This window comes from Eupeodes corollae, chromosome 3, assembly GCF_945859685.1.
Source record: "Eupeodes corollae chromosome 3, idEupCoro1.1, whole genome shotgun sequence".
NCBI classification, from domain to species: domain Eukaryota; kingdom Metazoa; phylum Arthropoda; class Insecta; order Diptera; family Syrphidae; genus Eupeodes; species Eupeodes corollae.
Genome location: NC_079149.1, coordinates 31,870,352 through 31,895,175, shown reverse-complemented (window position 1 = coordinate 31,895,175; position 24,824 = coordinate 31,870,352). Strand labels below are relative to the sequence as shown.

Genomic DNA, 24,824 nt, shown 5'->3' with positions numbered 1-24,824 from the left:
CCTATCTGATTTAATTTCGTGTCCTCATAGTCCTCTTGATGGCCCGGCTCTCGACGACGCGACGATGACGATGACTACAACGACGACTCCTCCTTGACGTTAATCGATCGGTCACAATGTTTTATTCTTCTTTTATTTCTGTTTTTGTTGTTGTTGTTGTTCTTTTTATTGAATACATTACCGAACCTTGGAGCATGGAACTGGACCGATATAGATGAGATGAAAGAGAAGCATTGCGGAGACTGATGAACAATGGGATTTGTCTTTTTCGGGCCAGCTGGTCGGCGTGTGCATGCGATAAGGGAACGTATGGCAAGCGAGGATAACATAAGGATTTCTCTATTCAGCCGCTTCCAGCATCATGCGACCAGCTGTTCGTTCTTCACTTTTAGTGGAACTAATCAACAAAATAATAAAAGGTAACCAAACCAAACCGAACTAAAACAACAATCCTGATGCATGTGTTTCTAGTAGTTTTCTATAGGAAAACAAGAGCAGGTCTATACCAAACCAACCTTTCTGACGGTCTTGATGAAGCATCAGGTTCTAAAAATTCAACTCTCTTTCTTGGGTCTTTTTAGTATGATGAGCACGTATAAATGGAGAAAAAGACGAGAATTGGACAGCAGCTGCGCATTGGGAAGGCCGAAGAACTTTTTGATTGTTGTTTTGGGACTTTTAAAAGGTTTATAGGTAGCATGCTAGTAAATGAGAACGAATGTCTACTACATAAGTAGTGGCATTTAAAAGTGTTACCACTTTACTATTTATTATAGATGCTTATCGAACTTCAAACTCTTTTCAAACTTAGAATATAAGGTTTTCTTTTTTGAAGATGTGGCTTAGAATTATCTTGAAGGTAGTATAGGGTCTTCCAGTAAAAGGTTTTATTTAAATGTTAATTATAAATATTGTTTAAGTGAAATGAACATTTTCATTTAAAAATGGGATATTATGCAATCATTGGAGCACTGAGCTTTATATGAACATTTTTAAAGACTTATGCTCCCATGGGCAGCTGTTTGTTATAACTATTTTATTTTGCGTGGAATCGAAGGAAATTGACTGTATGTATAAAATCAGGAGATTTTGGTGTCAGATTGTGATCACTTCTTGGAGAAATAATTAGACGGTTAGGAAAGTTTTCTTGGAACTTTGCAATTTGATAACTTTACCGCGTTTCTAGTAAATTTTAATTATTTGACTGTGTTATTAAAGCGTGAATCGTTCCTTTTTTTGCAATAACGTAGTTTGATTGTCAAATGGTAAAAGATAACAGCTTCAAAAGTGACAGCAGGCTTAATAGTGGAATATTTAAAATTAAATCTCTTATCGGAAAGCATTTTATATTTTATTTTTTCTTAAACTAATTTGTTTTTAAATGATAATTGATCGAGTATAATGCTCTCATTGTCTTCCCTCAAAGACAAACAAATAACTTCTTATCTTTCTAATTTTCATCGAATATTTTACTCTGGGCTCGAGAAAAAGACGAAACATTTTAAGCTTTAGTTTTCAGAAAAATAAAAATAAAAGGAAAAAAGCTGTTTGATAGTTTTATTTAGAGCTGTGGATTACGTACTATTTCTTAAAAAATGGCATTCAACATTCGTCTTTATAACAATAAATTTAATACTTTTAGTTATGCAAAAGTTTTAACAGTTCTCTTTTAAGCAATTAAACCAACTGTGGTTTAAGAAGTTGTTAAAAAGTCTTGTTTAAAATTTTCAGCAAACTTCCGTGAAATACGCCCAATTTTGAATGCTAATAAAATCTAATAGAATCGAAGATTAAGGAATAGTTAAATAATATTAAATAATTTGTCGGTAAATAAATCTTGCTCCTGAAATCCTAGTCGAACAAAAGGAGAGCACCAGCAAGATGCAAAAGAAAATTAAGTTAGTAACATCACCAAATCAAAATTGAAAGAAAAAGGCAATCAAGTTCTGCCGAAAAGAGGATACAAAATTAACAATTAGTAAGAGACTAGCCCTTTAAATCTATCATACTAGAATATACAATCAGTTCATCGAAATTAGACTAGGAAAAAAATTTAAAGTCACAAAGACTTACAGTTCTGGTGAAGTTAGAAGACCGTGATTTGTAATTGGCTCTCTAATACAGGGTGGGGCGTGGTTACTTCCTTATCTGATACTCTCGCAACTGAGAGGCTATTAATACTAGAGCGTCCGACCGTCAGGACGCCAGAAAACATGGAAAGGGTAAGGACGGCAATTTTAAAACCCCCTAGGCGATCTGCACACAAACATACGTTTTCGGAACTTTATTTGCACCCATAACAATTGGCAGTTGTTCAACAACTTAATTCACGCGATTATGTTGCGCAAAAAAATGCATGTGAAGCCTTCTTCGAGAACCTGTCTCAGGACCCCCTTGTTTTTTTTAGTGACAAGATAACGAAAGAGCAGTTACGGTCAATTCTGAACTTTATGTCAGCATGATTGTGGTTTTTTTTGCCAAACTTGAAGAAATGAATGTAGAGTTTCAACTGGATGGTGCCACAGCTCACATGGCAAGAAGGTCAATGAATATTTTGCGTGAACACTTCCCCGAACGGCTCATGTGTCTTAGAGACGATCTTCAGGGGCCAGAACGATCGCTAGATTTAGCCCCATGTCATTTTTTCTTTTTCTCTTCTAAATATTTGGTATACACTAATCGTCAAAGTGCTGCTATCGCCGACATAAGTACAGACATGCTGCAAAAAGTGGAAAATAATTTCAAATTCCGACTATCTCAGTGGATTGATGAGAATGGTGGGCACTTTCAAGATGTCGTTTTTAAAACCAAATAAAATAAAACTTTAAATGTATTTCTATACATAGTAAAAACAATTAAATCAATATTGAAAATACTTTTTGTGTTATGATTTTTTAAAATAAGGAAGTAACTACATCCCACCCTGTACTTAGGTTTTCAATTAAAAATCGATTCGTCATCTTATAAAAACGGTTTCTTGAGTAAAATTCAAGATCTTCAAACTCTTTGAAATGACAAGTCCGAGGTTACAACACTTTAAGCGCTCTTAATACAAAGCTTCTATCCTCACAAATATCAAAATCTTGATATTTAGGCAACATTTTGTTTATGAGATGTTAAACGTGAAATGGAAAAAGTACATATACTTAAAAAAAAAGATGAAGAGACATTTGACTGATTTTAAAGTTAGATGAGTGTTTTATCGGGGTAAGTATACTTTATATGGTTTAAACTAATCAAAGAGTCAACCCTCTTTCTAAATCTCATTTTAAGATTCGATTTTAAATTTAAAATTTATTAGGTTCTAATTGTTTAAAATTTTGAGCCAAATGTAAATTTTTGTGAATGTGATTTCGTACATTTCTTCACATTTTTCATTACCAAACAAATTATATATCAGTTGACAGTATAGATGCCTGTATGTAGATTCTGTTACGTCATACAAGTATTTTTCTCGTTGCTTTATGTCCACTGTGGAAATGAGCTGGTATAAAGAAGCTTTGAAATTATCCCGGTTATTACACAAAAGGTTAAGTTCCATTCCACATTCTCCTGCCAAATTTATCCAATCAGCACATCACATTGTTTTGGTTCGTATTACTTGATGCGCAACTATCTTTGGAAGCTTATTATTTCTCATTTTCATAACTCTCAAGATGAAATCGACTTGCATTTTAGGGTTCGTATGAACATAGGTGATAATCCTGATCCCAACATAATAACATAGTTGGGTGTATTTAATAGCACTCCAAATATTCACTTAATAAAGTATCGGAGAAGTTTCTCAACTGTATCGAATTGTTTCGTTCCCCAAGCTTGTGCCGCGTAAAACATGACAGACTCAGATACCGCTTCAAATATCTTGAACTTGCTGCTATTTGCTATACTTTTGTTAGAAAAACATCTTTTCCAAGTTGCACTAATTGCACCTTTAGCTTTAACTAGTTTCTCGTTTAGATGAATTTCCATGCTCAAATTGTTCGTTAAGTGAACTCCAAGATAATTGAATTCCGTGACAACTTCAATGACCTCTCCACTATAGAACCATTTTTCTTTCGCTGAATTGCGGCCTCCTCCTCCTTTAACAATCAAAACTTTGGACTTATTAAGATTCACCATCAAACTCAAAAGCTGACAATATTGATACCGGCGGTTTATCATTAACTGCAATGATTAAGCTGATGCTGCCAAAAGAACAATGTCGTCCGCAAACAGCAATGCTTTTATTATTTGTCCGGCTAAGTCTATGCCACCTGTTAAGAGGTCTGTGAGATCTTCAATAAACAAGGCGAACAAACTCGGACTCAATGTACAGTCTTGTCTGACTCCCGATTGTGTTTTAAACCCTCTCGACAACTCTTCTCCATTTCATACCTTACCAATTGTATCTGCATATAGATTCTGAATAACTCTTCCGAACTTCCATGACATTCCGTTACTATACAGTTTGTAATAGCGCATACCTATCGAACATATCAAATGCAGATTTAAAGTCAACGAAAAACGTATAAAGTTTCTTGTCCTTATTGAGAAATGTTTCTGCTATAATTTTAAGGGTAAAAATGTGGTCAAAAAATGATCCAGCTGTGTTAAGTCGCACTATCTTCATAAGCATGCCACAGGCCCACGGCGACGCAAGATTATGAGCAAGGGTTTTTTTAGAAGTATGTCTATTTATTATAAAATGGCAAGCCAAACCGAGCATAGTTCACATAGTTCAAATGACAGCTACCAAAAAGGCTAACTCCGGAAAAAGTATTACAAACGTTATTTAATGGCTTAGCTCAATTACAGCTTCTATTTATTACTATTTCTGCAGTACTACATTATATGCATTGCAGAAATAGTATTAAAACGCGCATAAGTACAACTTTTCACTACTTTTTCGCTTTCAGCAATACTACAAAAAATACTCTTTATTCCAACAGCAACTCAATAAGAATTTTATATTTCTCTTTGACCAAAATTCGTTTGCCTCTTCGTTGCTCATCAGCAAACATTTCTCGAAACCCTTCTCTGGCAGGCAAAATACCACAAAAACTGGCAAAGTGGCAACTACTGGCCTGGCACACTCTCGCTACGTCTCCGTACTAAAAACAAAAACTCCCCTGTGCGTCGTCATCGACAAAAGGTGGTGTGGTGGTATCCGATGGTATAAAAGGATCCTCAGTTTTCGCACCGGCTTTAGTTCTCAGTAAACCGTCAGTTGAATTGCATTAAATTAAATACGAAGCGATTTATTTTCGAAAAATTGACACCGAAAAATCCTTCGCAATCGTTTTGCGAGTTCTATATGACAATAAAACCGTTGCGTTCGTAAGTCGGTTTTTTCAATAGTTAGTACCTATACACACCTCTATCTCTAGTAACGAGTCATGCTTAGACGAATGGATACACTAGTTGCTACTACTGACCGACTTCACTTATAGTGTGTGTTCCTGTGCGCGATTGTTGAGTGGTTGCTTGTGGACGACGACGCACGAGGCGGTGCGTGTTCTATTGTGTGTTCTATGGTGGTGACATAATTCCCTAGCACGCGAGTTCTGTTATATTTGATTTGATTTGATTCATTTTTGTAACGTTTTGGTTACATATTTTATCGATACATTTTATTTTCTATTTGCCGATACTCCTTTTTGTGTTTAAGTTTTTGTATATTTTATTTGTATTTGTTGTTTCGGGCGGCTTAAGTTGGCGGTCAGCAGCAGAATGACGTGGTCGTGGTCGAACTTTCGTCATTTAAATGTTCTGATAGGACTCGTGATCCTGTTAGCCTCGATGGGATGGTCTAATTCAAGTGTTATTAATGGGCGAAAAAATAATAGCTTCGATTCGAATAGCATGCTGCGTGACAGTAGCAATGCTAAAGGTGTAGTTGTTGTTGGTGTTGGTGGCGGTGGAAATGGTATTCACGTTGATGTTGATAATAATGATGATGGTGGTGGTTGGGGTGGCTTAAATGGCGCCCAACGCCAACAACATCAACGTACGGTTATTATTGTTGGTGGCGAAGAGGACAATGGCGAAGATGATTCGTTGTCATCATCAATGATGATGAATGATAAAAGCGCTAAATTACAGTCATATGCGGCTTCGACTAACAGTGATATAAGTGATGCTGATGATAGTGTTTCGAACAATGGCAATGGTGATGGCGTTGATGATGCCGTTAAGGACGATGCCAGTGAAGAGGATAATATGATTTTGCCTCTGAATGATCAAGTGCGTTTGTTAACAAAACAGTTGAACGCCCTCATGACACGCCGCAGAGAGGATTATGAACTATTGGAGAATAATCTACGCAAATCCCTAAGGATAACGAACAATGCCGAGAATATGGATATGAATATTCGCTCTGAATTGGATCAACTCAGGTGGGTAAAAAGCATACAAAAATAAGTCCTTAAACGAAGATAGGTAGATACACCCTACATCTCTATCCTTAGTAGCGGTCGGTAGTGTGCTCTTAGTATTCGTATATTTAATGTGACATGATATTGAAAGGATAATGGAATCGGAAATATTATTTTTTAATTACTTTCCTCATTATCTCTTTACTCACTCCTTGTTATCTTTTGTTTCTGGAGAGTGATAAGAGGCTCTGGGGGAAGGGTAGGGGGTTGGTTGGTGATGGTTATGAATATATTGCGCAGTTTAACTACGATTCCTCTGGGAGGCTGGAGTTATAGCTGGAGGCAATTTTGTATTTCTTTTTGTTATATATATTTTGCTTTTTATTGGAAAATTTCGTCGGGTTACAAATAGGTTATTTATGGTAATTGTATAATATGCCCCACAGCTATGGGAATTGATGGGGCTTTCAGTGATTTATGGGATTTGCTCTTAAGCAGAATTGTTTTGTATTGTTTTTTTTTTGTATTCTTCTTTTTGTTGCTGTCTTTCTTTTTCGTTGTTTACTGATGTGAAAATTTATATCTTTTTTTTTATTTTTTTGATTTTGTTAAGGGTCCTCAATACAAATATGCATTGGATACTCGATTATATTTTATCATCAATTTTCAAGAGTATGGGTGGGGGGGTAGGTTGTTGTATTTTATTCGAACTTTGATTTGAACATTTTTGTTTTTTTTTTTTTTTTTCTTAACTTTTCATTCTTTATTTGGGCTAATTCCCTGAAGGAGGTTTCAAACAAAAAAGAACAAAACTTTCTTCCTTATTTGTTTTAAGGAGGATATTTTTCTAAGAGAAATGTCGTTATTTATTTGTTGTTTTTTTTTTGGAGGAAGGGACGAAGATATTTGGTTGTTGGGTCATCATTCGATTTAAAGTTTGATTTGTTTGGACTTTGTTAAAATTTTTGTATTTCCTTTTCGTTGTTTTATTTTTGTTTTTGAGAATCGTTAGAAAAACTTTTGGTGTCTTAAGAGAATTGAGGCAATGAAATTGTGTTTGCCTAAAGATGGCTATTTTGTTTTTGAAAAAACAATCTCAAGGATATCTATCTAGGCCTGTATGTATCCCCATAAATATTATTGGAAAAATTGGGAGACATTTTTAGATAACATTGAGTTTTTTTTTTATTTTCTTAATTGACTTATGTCATCTTTAATTGGATAACTTGGTTAGTTGGAATGTATATAGGAATATCGACTTTAGTATTAATTACAGCTGCCTAAAAGTTAGTAAAACCGGAGACCCTATTATAAAAGTTTAACTCATTAAAAATGCTAGAACTCTGTGGGATTTATGCAATCACTTTTTACCCTTGGAGGTTTGTTGAGGATTATTTCTTACAAAAGCTTTTATTTTTACTTGATTTGTGAAAATTTCTACAGCTGTGTCATCTATCCATGGAAATGGTCGTTTTAAAAATTAAGTTGGTGAATTAAAAAACTTATCTCAATGCATTGAAATTTAAAAGTTTTTGCATCCTCCAAAGCCTCTTAATTTCTTTTGAAATAAAACTTATATGTTTTAAAATTGATAAATTGTTTTATTAATTCAATGAATAAGTGTATTAATTTTATGAAAACATTCATTAATTATTAGTCAAAATGACTGAGCTTATACATTACTCCAATAATGCAACGAATTCAATTTATGAATTTTATGAATATATCCATTAAATGTACAACAATGTCCTTCGGAGGTTCAATTTCAATTTTACGCTTGGATTTGGTTTAATGTATCCTTATTATTTTTTGTATTTGATTTGCATAAATGTCATAATGATCATCATAATCATCACATAAGTCAAATGCATAAGAATCTTCTTCCTTATTATGATATCACACTAATTTATATGCCATTCATCATAGTTGACAAGTAAATTAGTTAATCATTCTGTATTATCCTTGTATAAGCCATTTTTTGTGGTTTTTTTTTTGAAAATCATAAAATGTATATTTTTCTTTTGTTTGCTCTGTTTTTGTCAGTGACATAGAGCTTTCATCCATCTTGTTTATTCTTCCTTACTTATTCTTGTACTTGTACTATGCTATATACTATACACCTCCCTCCCTACATTATCATTCCTAACGAACTAAGAGAGAGTGAGTTCTTGTTAAATTCACATCCTTCAAAGTTTTATGTATGTATGTGCGTATATTTAGCTTTATTTTGTTTTTTTTTTTGGCAGGATGTTAGTAAGTTGGTTTCTGTATTTATGTTGTAAGTATTTATATTTCTTAGAAGAACATAAATTGACACAAGAAAAGAAAAAGAAAAACCAAAACAAAATAAGCGGAAGCAACATCACAAATTGAGATAGGTATTGTTAATTCGATATTTTCCTATATCCCTGGAGGGATATAAAATATGATAGAATATAAACATGAATAATATTGTTGTAATGTGAAAGAAAATACCACAGGGTGTTTTTTTTATAGTAGATTGATTGGTTGTTTAGACAATAAGATAGACAAATTTTATACTTGTTTTGATATTAACGTCTGTGTGACCAGTTTCTGAATTATGTCCTTTTTTTCTAACGTCAAGAAATTGAAACCAGCTAAATTCTTAATTATAGAATTAACAACCAGTTGCTTGACAAAGTTCTAAAATCAACTTAAGAGTCCATCTAGTAACTCTTGGTGCATTTTTGAACATTGTTGAACATTTATAATTAAGTTTCAAGTGCTGAGATGTCGCGTCGGTTCAATGCAGTCCTCTTGTTGACTTAAGGTTGAACAAATTGACAATAGGGCCTTTGGACATTATGTTTTACTTGTAACGTCCATAGTCTACATTTCTGTGTGATGATTCCATAAACAGGTAGCGACGTTGAGTTTAAAATGTCCATTGAATCGTCCCAAAAGACGGTTTGTTTTTTCAAGTGGACTAAATGTCTTCTTGCCTCATATTAACTTCCCGTAGGAAGTTATTGTAATAGGTCCGATTTGTCAAATGCCAAATTGAAAATTTAGACATTTCTCGACGTTTCAAGGTCTCTAGAGTGGAAATACAAGATTTTTAGAAAGATGTCTGTGCGTGCGTGTGTACGTACGTTCGTATACGTCCGTAAGTTCGTAACGTTTTTTTCGTCGTCCATAGCTCAAGAACCAGAAGAGATATCGATTTCAAATAAATTGTGTTATACAGATAATAAGGCAGAAAGATGCAGTAAGGACTATCAAGAAAATTGCGTGGGTGGTTTTTTACCATAGCAGTTTAAAAAAAGGTGAACATTTTTGTTAACCCTAAATATATTACGAATTAAAAATTCTGGAGACTTGATTTAAATTTTATATAATATATTGTAATGTGATATTAAAGAAGTATATTTTTTGAAAAAAATCCATCTAACGGTTTTTTATAAATCAAAAAAACAGTCACTTTCAAAATTTACGACCTAAAAAAAAAAAACACCCTTTTATTTTTTGAATGCGTTCTGTGAAAATAAAGTAATTTGTCTAACAAATTCACGATTACATCCATACACTACACATACATGTGATACAATATTTATATTTATACATTCAAAATGATTTAATTGCTTTTGGTTCTCACTTTCGAACGGAAATAGATTTTACCATAGAAACAGAACACTTATTTAATCCTTGTTTCTTCATAATATATAATAAATATAATGTATGGTTTTATTATCCTATGATATGTGTAGATCATAACCTTAAGCTAAAACACATGGGTATTATTAGAAATTGTGAAATTTAATACTTTATTATAAAAAAGATATAAATTTCATCTTGTTAAGACGTTATTTTTTCATTGTTTTTTGGCTCTCTGTTTTTGCTGTAGGGTTGCCAAATAAATCAAATATTAAACGTGATATATTTTCTATAAAATAGTTTATAGGTCCTGATGTGAGTTTTTTTTTTAAATTTAAATTAAACTTCAGAAAAATAATGATTTTTTATAGTTTCATGAACTCACAACACTTTAAACCCTTAAATATGAGTTAACTTGTTTTGCAGTAATTAAATAAATTATTAATGTTAAAGTTTGCTCTATAAATAAGATTCTGATACCATAAAATATCACTTTATGAAAACTTGAAAAACAAACATTTTCAGATCCTTAAAATTATGTACATGAACTTATAATAGGTCAAACTCTTTACATTAATTTTAAAGCCTTATCATTATATTACGAGGTCACCAAAATACTTTATAGAATTTCATAACCATTCCATCATAATATTCCATATTATTAATTCATTATCAAAAACCCAAGCCCAAAATTCAATTTGCATTAACAATCGTCAAATTATGTGTGTTATACGGTTTTTTATAAATCAAAAAAACAGTCACTTTCAAAATTTTACGACTTAAATATGATTTTATCTCCAAAACAATTTTGTGCAACGAAGAATAATGTTTCTGACATCTGATAAAATTTTGAGAAAAATTGAATTGACATTTTTTTTAGAAAAAATAAATAAAACTAGAAACAAAATTAATAAAAGTTTGCAAAAATTGATTTTCGACTCAAATATATTTTCAAAGATTAAAGATATTGGCTTTAAACTACTAATTTTATTCAAAAAATATTGTTGTTAACATTCAGTAAATTTTTGAAAAAAATCTAATGGATAGTTTTTGTACAAACAATTAAAAACCTAAAAAAATTAACAAAAGTTGGTAAAAATTGATTTTCGACTCAAATATCTTTTCAAAAATTTGAAATATTGGCTTCAAACTAATTTTATCTTATAAGAAATATTGTTTTCAACATGCGATAAAATTTTGAAAAAAATCGAATTGACAGTTTTTTTTACAAAAAATAAAAACCTAAAAAAAATGAATAAAAGTTTGCAAAAATTGATTTTCGACTCAAATATCTTTTCAAAAATTTTAGATATTGGCTTTAAACTACTAATTTCATTCAAAAAATATTGTTGTTAACATTCAGTAAAATTTTGAAAAAAATCTAATGGAGAGTTTTTGTACAAACAATTAAAAACCTAAAAAAAATTTAACAAAAGTTGGTAAAAATTTACTTCCGACTCAAATAGCTTTTCAAAAATTAAAAATATTGGCTTCAAACTTATTTTATTTCACAGAAAGTATTTTTTTCGATATTCAGTAATTTTTATATAAAAATCTACAAAAAATAGTACGCAAATTTGGTAAAAATTGATAGGAGTACATATAGACAAACTTTTAAGCAAGACAAATCGACAGACGGGATGGGAAGTTATCATTGTGGATCGCATCCTAGCCTCTTTTTAACTATAATACCATTAAAATATGAAATGTATTATCATTTTAAAACTCTGATGGTAAACATTTAAATAATACAAATTACCTTAACTTCAAGGCGTTTATAGAATTACAACTATTGCTAACTGAATTCAAATTTGTTTGACCTCCAAATTTGAAGCACTAATAAATCAAGGTTCTTCCCTTAACTGAGATCTAAACCAGAGTTTTTACGCTTAAAAAATTGATGAAGAAATGAGTAAGAACTCAATCAAGTTTTAAATGTTTTTCGATAATATAAGAAATTGGCCGTACGTTCATGAAACTGAAGATCTAAAGGAGTCTTGTTCGAATTACTTTTTAATGTTACCGAAGATTTTAAATGCATAGTCTTAGGATAAATAAAAATGATTTCTTTTGGATTGAAAAAAAACACCCTTTTATTTTTTGAATGCGTTCTGTGAAAATAAAGTAATTTGTCTAACAAATTCACGATTACATCCATACACTACACATACATGTGATACAATATTTATATTTATACATTCAAAATGATTTAATTGCTTTTGGTTCTCACTTTCGAACGGAAATAGATTTTACCATAGAAACAGAACACTTATTTAATCCTTGTTTCTTCATAATATATAATAAATATAATGTATGGTTTTATTATCCTATGATATGTGTAGATCATAACCTTAAGCTAAAACACATGGGTATTATTAGAAATTGTGAAATTTAATACTTTATTATAAAAAAGATATAAATTTCATCTTGTTAAGACGTTATTTTTTCATTGTTTTTTGGCTCTCTGTTTTTGCTGTAGGGTTGCCAAATAAATCAAATATTAAACGTGATATATTTTCTATAAAATAGTTTATAGGTCCTGATGTGAGTTTTTTTTTTAAATTTAAATTAAACTTCAGAAAAATAATGATTTTTTATAGTTTCATGAACTCACAACACTTTAAACCCTTAAATATGAGTTAACTTGTTTTGCAGTAATTAAATAAATTATTAATGTTAAAGTTTGCTCTATAAATAAGATTCTGATACCATAAAATATCACTTTATGAAAACTTGAAAAACAAACATTTTCAGATCCTTAAAATTATGTACATGAACTTATAATAGGTCAAACTCTTTACATTAATTTTAAAGCCTTATCATTATATTACGAGGTCACCAAAATACTTTATAGAATTTCATAACCATTCCATCATAATATTCCATATTATTAATTCATTATCAAAAACCCAAGCCCAAAATTCAATTTGCATTAACAATCGTCAAATTATGTGTGTTATAGATATTTTATATCGCATGGCTATATTATAATTTAAGCTTGCCTAAAGGAATCCATATTATACCTTAACATTGAAAACACATGGCCTAAATTCATAAAACAACAATTTCAAGCCCCTTCCTACATTTTTTTTTTCTAAATGATGGAACATTTACAACATTTTGTTGCTATTTTTTTGAACTTAAAGAGGAAGGCGGTTTTCTCGTAAAATTTAATGTACCTATACACATTGTTGTTTTTGTTGTTGTTGTTGTGCTTTTTATCCTTGAAAAAATATAAAAATACAAAACAAAAAAAAAGTATCCAGTCTTTATTTTGTTGTTTCTCTCAAGCACCGTATATGTAACCTTTACATGTAAAGTGTATTTTATTTTTGGTGTGTAGTTTTTGTTTTACTTTGATCACTCAGACACATTAAATAAAACAAAAATTCTCATTGAAGGTTTCCCTTAAAGGATTCTTCGCGAAATAGAGCAAGAAATATAAAAAATAAACAACATTTTGTCTGTTGTTTTGTGTGAATTTTTGTGTTTTTATCAACTGTTGGGCGCCACTTAAGAACAAAGAAAAAAAGTAACACATTCAACCAGTTTTGAGTGGGAATATATAAAGTATCCTTCGTAAAAACCAATGTTTTTGAAGGACGAAAAAAAAAGTATAACTGTTGTGTAAATACATTACGTCTACAGTTTTTACATCACAACATTTCGTGTACGTATATTTATCAGTCTTTGTTGTTGGTTGAGAGAGGTGTGGCGCTGAATTTTGTTTGTTTTTTTTCTACTGTTTTATGTCATGCAAAATAACAACAACAAAAATAGGACTCACAAAAATAAAGACCCTCCTTAGCAATAACTGCTAAAGAAAGAAAAAAAAAACAACACCCAACTTGATTTGACTATAAAAAGTTATACTTCGTTTCGCACATTCTATGATTATAGCCTCTAGTTTTAAAAGGACCAACAAAACAAAAACAAAATTAACGTTTATATTTTTATATATCTTTTAGGTAGGATCTATTTTGTTCATACTAGAATCTGAGAAATTTGCATTTTATTTTTTTTATTTGTCGGTTTGAATGACCATTTATTTTATTTCTTTTGTTTCATAATTTTTCCTTTTTTTATCTAGTTGTTAAGTAAGAGTGGAAAAAATTACACAAAATTAAATTTCATTTCAGTTTTTCAACATTTTTAAAATTCAACAAAAACTGTATGATAAAAATCATTCACATTTTTATGGGTTACCGGAGGTTCAAAAAATCACTCTTGGGAGAACAAAATACTAAAACAAAACAAACAAAATAATGTTCCATTAAGGAAATTTAATTTGGTATAAAAAAAGGAAGAGAATATTTTTTATCTGTACAAAAAATAACATCCATCAATCAATAATAATAATCAAACAGTAAAACAATTTTTCATCATTTATAATTCCCATTTTAATAGCCCATCTAAAATGCTGATGATAAACGAACAACAAAAGTAATAATTTATTATTTATAGCTAAAAAATAATAAAAAAATATGAAATATGAAATATAATTCAATTTATTATATAACAGTTATTATTTCTGATAAATTACTCATTTATGAATGGGGAAGCATTGTGCATTTATTTATCTGCATTGATTAGTAACTTTCAGATAAAAAAATTTCAATTAATGTCGAATCTATTGTTTCCAGAACAAAATTTATTGATAACTGAATAATGTGTTTCATTTTGAAATTCAAACATTTGAATACAAATAAACAAAATGAAACAATAATTTATGAATATTTGCTTACATTTTCCAACAAAAATCATCCTTTTCTAAAAAGAGTATTAAGATGAATGCAATCTTTGAATCGAAATCAAAGATTGCATTCACAAATGATTGCATTCCCTTACAAGAATTTAATTTATCGAGAACACATTTACACTAAAGATTGTGGTTTATTATGGAATAAATATTAGCAAATGTTAAATAATCAAGTTCAAACAAATAAATGTCATTTAAATTGTAAAAATCATTTTAAAATTCGGGAAAATACAGGGTTGTCCATTTTGCGTTCTCAAAAGTAAACGGAAATAAATATATATAAAGTTTAAACGTAGTGTGAAATACTACATCATTGAACTGACCACCAATCCAGTTGTTGCAAGCCTGGTTTTTTTTAGGTAATTTCTGACCACTTTTGACACATTATTGGGCGGTATCTTAGCCATAACATGACGAATAATGGTTTTTAAGTGCTGAAGTGTTAAAAATTCATCTGCATAAACACGGTCCTTCGCAAAGCCTTACAAAAAAAAGTCGTGCGGTGTCAAAATGCGTGACCTTGGTGGCCAGTTGATATATCCACGACGATAAATTACGTGGTCAGGAAATGGCTTGTGCAATGAGGCCATATTCCCTTTAGTTTTGTGGCATGTGGCACCATCTTGTTGATATCACATATTCCCCAAGTCGTATTCTTCATTTGACCATAATGCTCCGATTTAATGGTGACAGTTGTCCATCGTCGTTTTCGAAGAAGTAAGGTCCAATCACTCCTTAGGACTAAACAGCGTACCAAACAGTGACTTTTTGTTTTTGCAATGGCTTCTGTTCAATTAAATGAGGATTCCAGAATCCCAAATACGACAATTTTTTTTATTAACATACCCACCGAGGTGCTGAAGAAAATTGTGTTTGAATTCGAAAAATCGGCGTCAACCGCTTGTTCTTGAAGCACCCATTCGACGTATCTACGACGTTGTGAATGGTCAGCTGGCCTCAGTTGTTGTGTGAGCTAGACTTTATGTAGAAAAAGGTGTAAATCCAATCGTAAGAAAGTCCTGAGAAAGACGAGGAACCGACACATTCGGGTCCTAACGCAGTGATATTTTCAGTTTTACAAGCGATGGTAAACAGGGCTTTCAATATCTGTAACCAATCCAGTCTCTTCACAATTTGGCCAATTACTTGCGTAGCTGGACGATTGTTTAAACCATAATCTCCTCTTAAAGCACAATCACCATTTTTGTAGTAGATTTAAACTTTTAACAACTCAGTTTGGACAGATGTAGAGTTCCATTCTTATATTTTTGAAACCGCAAAATGGATAACCCGTTATTTCTCTGCAATAGGTTGTTTTTCCTAAAATTTTGAAAATTCTCAAATGTTTAATAATCAAGTTCAAACAAGTAAATGTTATTCAAAGTATAAAAATCATTTTAAAATTCGAAGACATAAAAATCGCTAGAATTCTTTTGCGTTCCTTAAATTCAAATTTGTTGTCTTGATAATTTGTCCTTTAAACTCAAGACATTAAGAATAAAAAAGAAAATTTGCATAAGTCTGTTGTTTCAACGCAGAGAATTGGTGGAACTTTAAAAATAAAGTCAAACGCACAAGTTCCATTATATTAAGTCCTTATGTACCTAAAACAACAACACCCCAATAATTCTGAATCATCTGAATCTCGTCCTTATATATGTATATAAGCTCTCTCATTAATAATCCATCTTACATTTTTCTTATTTATAAGGCCATAGTATAATTTCAGAGTATCAAGGGTATTTTTCACTCAACAAAAAAGAAAAAAGAAAAAAATAAGGACATTGTCATGTGATTTTTCGTAGTTGACATACATTATACCAAATCCCATTGGGTCTTCTGCTCCCTTCCCACAATAAGAGTAATAATTTTATTCCCATAGCGCTTATACTTATATACATATACATATATCTACTAAAGGAGAGCTTAATATTAAGGAATATAAAATATTATAAAATCCAAACATCCTTTAATATGATGATGTGTTCAGTTCGTGTTCCTCTTTGGATGGACTCATTGTTTGCCTTACATTTTTTTGCATGATGTATATGTATAAGGATAAAAGTAAAAACCGCCCAAAAGAGGATCAAAAATTAAAATATGTACAGCAACAAAAAGAAATATAATAAAAAAAAACACATCTCATTGTATACTTTTCATTTAAAATCTGAAGAACAAGAAATTTTGATCGTTCACATCACATTCAATTCTTGAAGACTAAGAAAAGAAAACAACCCAAAAAATAAGAAAACATCGTCGTAAAAAATTGAATAACCCTACTCAGCAAAAAAACAATAAAAAAAAAACAGAACAGAGGAACATAATAATTCAAAATATTGGATATATAAATTGAGGAGACAAAAGAAAAGAAATAAAAGAGAATAACATAAGAAAGAATATACAAATTTTAAAAGAATATCCTTAAGAAAGTGAACAAGAAGAATAAAAATATACATTTTTATGTGTACAGAAAAATGTCAAAAATCTTTATTGTTATAAGTGCGAAACGTTGATGGATTCCGTACGCTTTGTGACTCTTCTTCCTACCACCCTCTCCCCACGAAGTTGCCCAATTTTCTCTATGGTATTTAATATTCCTTTTATTATGCAGCCTGTCTTGAAAAAGAAAAAAAATAATTATAACAAGCAACTTTCGATAAGACATGGAACAATGTGACACAAGAAAATGACCAAATGTCCTTTTGATGAATTTTTATTTTTAATTGAGGAACTTGATAAAAATTAACAAAAAAATACATTCATCAAAAAAAAGAAACACAAGAACAAGAAAGAAACACAGAAATGGTCATTCAAACAAAGATGCAAATTATGTAGAATTTATGAAGAAAATAAAAGTACAAGATAAAAATGTTCGTTAATTTTTCGTCCCTTTCCCCTCCCCCCAAAAAATAAGGACTATATTTTATATACAAATGCACGAAAAGAAGAACATCCGAGTTGGGAAATTTACTTTGCATGACAGTCAGAAGTTTAACAAAAATTGAAAATTCTGTCAACAAAGAGCGATAATTTATAAAAGTTGTTCCACTATTTTTCGTCAAGTACAAGTAAGTCTATGCAAACTCGCAATACGATAGGAAAAAGAATACAACCGTTATTATTTGTCTTTTCTTTAAAACATTGATTCATATTTGGGAACTTTGTATTTGTTTTTTAGCTGAATCATCTTTTTTTCTTAAGTGGCGCCCAACAGTTGATGATAATTCAAAAAGAATTCTTTGTAAGCTTTTGTATTTTTATGTAATTTATAGGTAGGAAAAAGACACAACAGTTATTTTAATATTTGTTTAAATTGATTTATATTTTATCACTTTGAATTCACCTTTTAACTTTATATGGAGTTTTTAAGTGGCGCCCAACGGTTGATGATATTTTTTTTTTTTTTTTTAATTGTTTGTAGATTTCTTTGTGTAGGAAATTATTTGAGGTTGCATTGAATTCCATTTACATTCAAGCATATATTGTCACACATAGGCAGAAGAGTTACATTTAAGTGGTTTATGTAAAATGCTAAAAATCGCGTTTAAAATTTTTTACCACAAACAAAGATATCAGTTACAAAATTCACTCTTATGGAAATAAAAATAAAAACTTCCAAGCTTGATTTAGTGCAATTTAAGTGCTCAAACTTGTGAGGTGCTATACTTAATCATAAAAGTTTTGCACAATAAAATTAGGATCTTAGTCTATCTCTATTAATCACTTAAGTACCACTTCTGTGACTGTGAAACACAATCTTGGTCTCTTTTATGAGGTACTTAAGAGTTAATTACTCTCAACAATGAAACAGAGTTTAAACTCATACCTCCTATACTTGAAACTTACTTAGTGCTGTTTTTTGTCCAGCATTGTCCCTAAACAAAAGCTAACAAGAAAAATAAAAAACATTAAAAATGTTAATGCCTACGAGTACTTATGGACTTTTTTTGTTCACAATTTGCATCAAACAATTCACAAACAAATAAAAAATCTGCCAATTCAATTAATGAAAAAAACAAACAAAAAATTATAAACTTAAATCATTTTTTACGATTCAAGGAGGATCCTTAAAAAAAACAACAAACACAAAAATTGTAAATGACTCATTAAAATAATTACTTCTTTTTTCTGGTTTTTAATGCCTTAAAATGAAGAAAACTCCAACAACAACTGTCATCAAATAAGAGAAATCACCAAAATAACCTTTTGTAGTGATGGCAGTTAGCCATTAAGATGTCTCTATCTCAACAAATTGGATATATCCGATTGTGTAGAAGCTACTCACATACTTACCTTTGATTCCTACAAACCTTCATATACCATAGATGGATAGGGAGAAAGTGTAAAGGCAAGGTCCTTGATGCTTTTAATGTGTATTATTTTGGAGCAATAAATTAGGTTTCACTTGTACACATACATAACTCAATAAAATACCTTCAAACATATTGCTCAGGGTCAAAATACCTAAATTGGTTATTTAATGAGAATGTGGAAAGGAGATAAAGAAAGACAGGAGATACTATAATATTTTATACACAAACTTGTGTACAGAAGTATTAATAAAATTAAGTATTTTAAAGCTATAAAAGCAATTAAATTTGAAGAAGAAGGCTGCATTGATTTATGTGATGATGTTATATACTTATAATAAAGGCTAGGCAAAGGCAGTTAGACAAGAAAATAGCTATAATTTTGAAGATTATAATTTAATTTGTTACATTTAAGTCTTATTAAATAGCCAAATAAGAAATAATTTGTATTTCCATCTCTGATGATTTTCAGAATTCGTACGAAAATAGCTTGCCCTTTAGAATCCTTACACAAAAAACACCCCACTTGGTCCTTATTCTGATTAATTTGTTCTATAATTGTTCATTTTGATTTTAATAATTACGAAAATAAATCATTCCGAAAATAAAAGATTTATCATTCTTAAATTGATATTTTATCTTCCCTTAATTTTTCCAACACATCACGATTGTTGTTTAAGCCCAAAACAACACCATCCTTTTTTACGACCACATTATCAAGGATTTTTAATATTTTAAATTTATTTCAATGAAACTACTCGAGCGTTGTTGGATTCAAATTTAAACCCTTCGGCTGTATTTTATGCATTAAGTGAACAAAATTGATTAATTCACAATAATTTTTTTATTATATTTAATTTATTACCAACTTAAATTCGTAAGTACGGTTATATGTGTATAAATTTGTGTAATATACCGTTTTTTTTAATTTTTAGCACAATTTTATAGAATCTATAAGTCGAAAACCAAACAAAATATTCCACTGATGCCCAAAGGCTTTCTCAGAATTCTCTTTTTTTTATTTTGATAATTTCTTTTTCGCGTTTTGTAAATTATGTTTTATCCTGAATTTATATTTTGAGGCTTAACTACATAACTTCCCAACAAAATAAACAAGATTCTTCTTTTACAAATTTCACACGAAAAATAAAAATATTCGTTGAAAATTGTTAAATTCAACAAAACGATAATGGTGGTGAAAATCCCTGCCAATTTAAATACATTTACATAAATTCAGGATTTTCTTAAAGGTTACATACCTAACCTATCTCTAACCTGTGGATAGCATACATATATATATGTACATATCTACGAAATGAAAATATCTAAATTCTAAATGTAATATTTTGAAAAAGGGACTTATCATTTGTTTTCTTTGAATGGAAGACATGGCGTATACTTACTATAATATTGCCTCTGGTTCTGGTCTCTGTTTCGGTTTATAAAAAGAGGGTGGACTTCTTTGGAGGAAATGAAGAAATAGAAATTTCATCTTCACTCATTATGGCCCTTATAATTTTTTTTTTAATTTCTTAAAGATAACAGAAGAAAGACAACAAAAACAAAACAACCATGAACAAGCAGATGGAAAATGTTGGTTTTTGAAGTTAATTTATATAAGATACCTAACCTTTATAAGAAACAACAAAGTTATGGGCATTTCCATATCAAAAGCTTGAAATTATACAATTTAATTAAAATATTTTGTTCTTTAAGTTAAGAGGATCATAATTATTATAGTAATTAGAAATGAGGAAAAATAAAATATTTTGAACGCACAAAAGATGAATCAAAAGAAATAAAATTTAAGTCTTTGGAGGATTTTTTTGTTCATCAAATAAAATGGGGGGCTTAACGTAGGCGAGGATGTTGTGATTTGTATGTAAAAAAAAGAGGATGGAATAAAAGACGTGTACACTTATAACTTTCCATTGGAATCATTCAGATTTGTTTGTAATTAGCTAAATTATTTTAATTTAAGGAACTTCAAAAAGTAAGCAATCAATAATAATTGAAATTTAAATTTAAAGTACAAATTTGTATAGACGTCAAAAATAGACGTCAAAAATGAAATTGTTGGCAATGTTTATACAGTTTTTTCCAAAAAGAGTTTAAATTTTAACATTAAAAAAGTCTAAAGGTGTTAAATCATAAAACATCGGTGGTTGATTGCGATTATTTTCTTGGAAAAATAACGCAGACACAAAATTTGTCTCTAGAAATTGTGATTGTTTCGTGGCTCTTTTAAAAATAAAAATCCTAACGTTAAGTAATCATCAATTATTCACCATAACAGAGATACCAAAAACCTCTTTTTTAAACAAGTCACACCACCATTAAAAACTTACACCAAACAGTGATACGTTGTGAATGAGGAGGTTTTTACACAATCATTCTTGAAGTTCCAAATGCATCAATTCTTCTTAGTAACGTATGAGAAATGGAGGCACCATCCAAAATCGTTTTTTGACTTAAATCAGGTGCTTTTTGACTTACTTATGTTAAATATGAAAAGTTAACAGATTCAAAAGTGACAACTCCCCCAAATAGAATGCTTTTGAAAATGAAACCACTTATTGGATAAACCTTTAAAAGTCACCTACTCAGTATAAGAAGTAGTTTAATGACTTTCAGCAGACTCTAATTTAGTTACTTATTAACTTAAGGTGGCGCTACAGTCCTGTGTGAACTAGGGCTTCAACCAACAAACTTTTCCATCTAACTCGGTCCCTAGCTAGATGTCTCCAGTTTCGTTGAAGTTGAAAAGTGAGACATTTCAAAAACCTGACTCCTTGCGAATTCATTAACAGACAAAATAAAATTCAATATTTTCTTCCTTTTTGTTTTAAGTCCAATTGTATAAAAACGGATTTAGATTTCGTTAAAAATCTCCAGTTCTTTCCTTTGTTTGCAACATGACACAAAATCGATTCATACCACAAAAGGAGGAACAGAAAAACAACTCCAGACATAAAGTTCATATCCGGTATAAATATTTAGTTATATCGATATGCAGTGTAAATATTTTGAAAAGTTCGTCATTTATTGGAAGTATTTCTCTTTTTTTTGGTTTATTTAAAAAGTTGTCCGAATACAAAAGAGATACGATATTCATTCTTTCAATAGCCCTTTGGCCACTATGCTCTCGTACAGAAATATCCTTAAATCGAAGGTTATTCCTCTTTATACCAAACTTCTATATCCTTTACCTATAGATTTGTATGTTCATATTAAAGGTATGACTGTTGTTGATATAAATATAAAATCCTGATGGTGTTTCTCTCCTTTTTCTGTGGTTTGCCTTCAATATGTGGTATGATACGTGCTTTGATATAAAATTGCATATATACACAAAAACCAACATTCAGATACATATGTATATATTTTTATGAATGTATGTCTGTGTTTATATGCAAAAAAAAAGAAAGAAGGATTGTGGTTTTAGTCGACAGATAGACATGTGAATTTTTTATAAGCGTTTAATGGCATACAACCACTAATGGAAGTTTAAAGGTTGTATTACATGGAAAGGGATACTAGTGAGTCTGAGAAAGGATATTTTTGTATTTTTTTTACTATAAATATAAAATTTTACCCACATGTAGTTTCCTTTATTTTTTTTATTTAAATTGCCATTTAAATTTATTATCAACTCGATGATGAATTTTTATTGAAATATCTACAGTGAAATTAAATAGACATTTATTTATTTAAAGTGTTGTATTTGAAGGCTTCGGACAAGGATCGATAAAAATCTTACCTTTTGCAAAAAAAATCAACATGAAATCGATTTAGAATAATTTTTTTGTTTTAGCTGCTTAAAGGGTATTGTATTTTTGTATTTGTACATTAAATGAACTTTACGACTTCTAAAGGAGAAAGGCAATTTGTGGTGAAAAACTGAGTGAGCAACTATTGTAAAAAATCTTTAAAAATGTGTTCTATTCTAAGAAGAGTTGTTAAATAAATTCATCGTATTTACTCGTAAATTATGTCATGGATTATTCCTTGCTTAAAGATAACCAATTCTCATTAAAAATAACTTTAAAACTTTAAAGTAGTAGGAAGAACTTTTAAGTCCTAAAACAAAATGATACTATTAAGAATCGATATTTGTTACAAATGATTCGTACAACATGTTTTTGAAGAAAAAGGAGAGGATTAATCTTATCTTGATAAGAACCCCCCCCCTCCAACAAGATTTTCCATACTGAATTTTAGAATGAACAAATGTCAAAAATTAAGTTAAGCAGGAATCTACAACTATAAGACAAGGTCTTATCATCAAACTCAATAATACTTTCTTCAAAATTCTGGCTAAAAATAGAATTCATGACAATCTGGAAAAGCAAGGGACTTACAACTGAACCTTGTGGAACGCCTTCACTAATATGAGATAAATTGCTCAAGCTACCATCTATTCTAACTTGTTGTTTTCTATTAGATAGATAGGAATTTCATCGATTATAGGCAACGGCCTAGTGACTGATAAAGCTTCGGTTCCCATCGATTACCGAAATCAAGCATCAGTAAGCGTGGTTAATAGGCAGATGAGGGACCGTCTCAAAACCTACCGCGTGCTGTTGTCCTGTGTTCTTTCTATCTGCTGTTCTTTCTCTTCTGTCTTGTATTCATGTCTTGTGTTGTTATCACCTTACATAGTCTAATAGCTCAAGGTGCTGTGTTCTCTACTTGTGCCGAGTAGTGTGTAATGTAAACAATTAAAGATGACTTCACACAATCCTGGATAATGTAATTTTTTCAAAAAAATACTATCTTCTACTAAGTCAAAAGCCTTTTTTAAATCAATGAAGAGCCCAGCTGTTAATAAATTATTGTTTATCTATAAAGACTTTTATGTATTAAAAAGAATTTTCCTTATGATGGATGATATTTTCTGGTTTTAATTCAAATTAACTTTCATTATAATCAACAATTTCTGTAAAATTATGAAATCAATCAGAAATATACTAACTCCCTTATTGCTGACACAACTGGGAACAATTTATTTTTCACTGAAACTTTTTTTCATAGTAATTAATTACTTTTTAATTTCTTAAATGTCAATTCTTTTTTTTAATAACAATTAACTAGAAAACTCATTTTCCAATAAAATAGGAATGCTTTTTAAAGTAGATATTTCATTAAAAAAACATTATTTCTTTAGATTAATCAATAGAGGTTTTTTCATCGTAAAGAAGAAGGTTTAAATGTCAAACGTTATCAATCAAGCAATAACTGCTATAGCAGTCGGGTTGTAACACCAGATCCTTTTCATGAAATTTTCCATGACCGATTGTACCTCTGTATTTCATCCATAATTTCAAGAATACCATTACATTTAATTTTGACAATAAAGTGACTTTTTCAAATTTCATAAGAATTATTTTGTAGAAAATGTAGTTTCCTTCCAATAAAGAAAATATAAAATTTGAAAACACGAATCTTTTTCGAGGCAATTACATCATATTCGTTATTAGTAAAGTTTTGTTTGTTGTAACTTATATAAGAATACAGACATTTTTTATTAGTCAAAATGATTTAAGGGTTTGAATCCACACTAATATTAAATATCTAAGGAATTTGTTTGTTTGTTTGTTTGTTCGTTTGCTTGTTTGTTTGACCGCGCTAATCTAAGAAACTACTGGTCCGATTTAAAAAATTCTTTCAGTGTTAGATCACTCATTTATTGTAGAATACTTTAGATTTTATAACGTCACAATAAGACTTAGATTTTTGAAAATCGAGAACTTGTTCCCTTTAGAGATTTTCCACTGCGTGCGCTGT

General features: G+C 30.2%; 1 protein-coding gene across 1 annotated transcript in view; it reads left to right on the top strand.

The window, feature by feature from the left end:
• The first annotated feature begins 5,206 nt into the window (after window positions 1-5,206).
• The window catches only part of LOC129950981 (protein scabrous), a 54,222-nt gene continuing 34,604 nt past the window's right edge, over window positions 5,207-24,824 (top strand). The window contains exon 1 of the mRNA XM_056062962.1: window positions 5,207-6,374. Coding sequence (XP_055918937.1) covers window positions 5,710-6,374 — 665 coding nt within the window. The 5' untranslated portion in view covers window positions 5,207-5,709. The remainder of the gene's footprint in view (window positions 6,375-24,824) is intronic.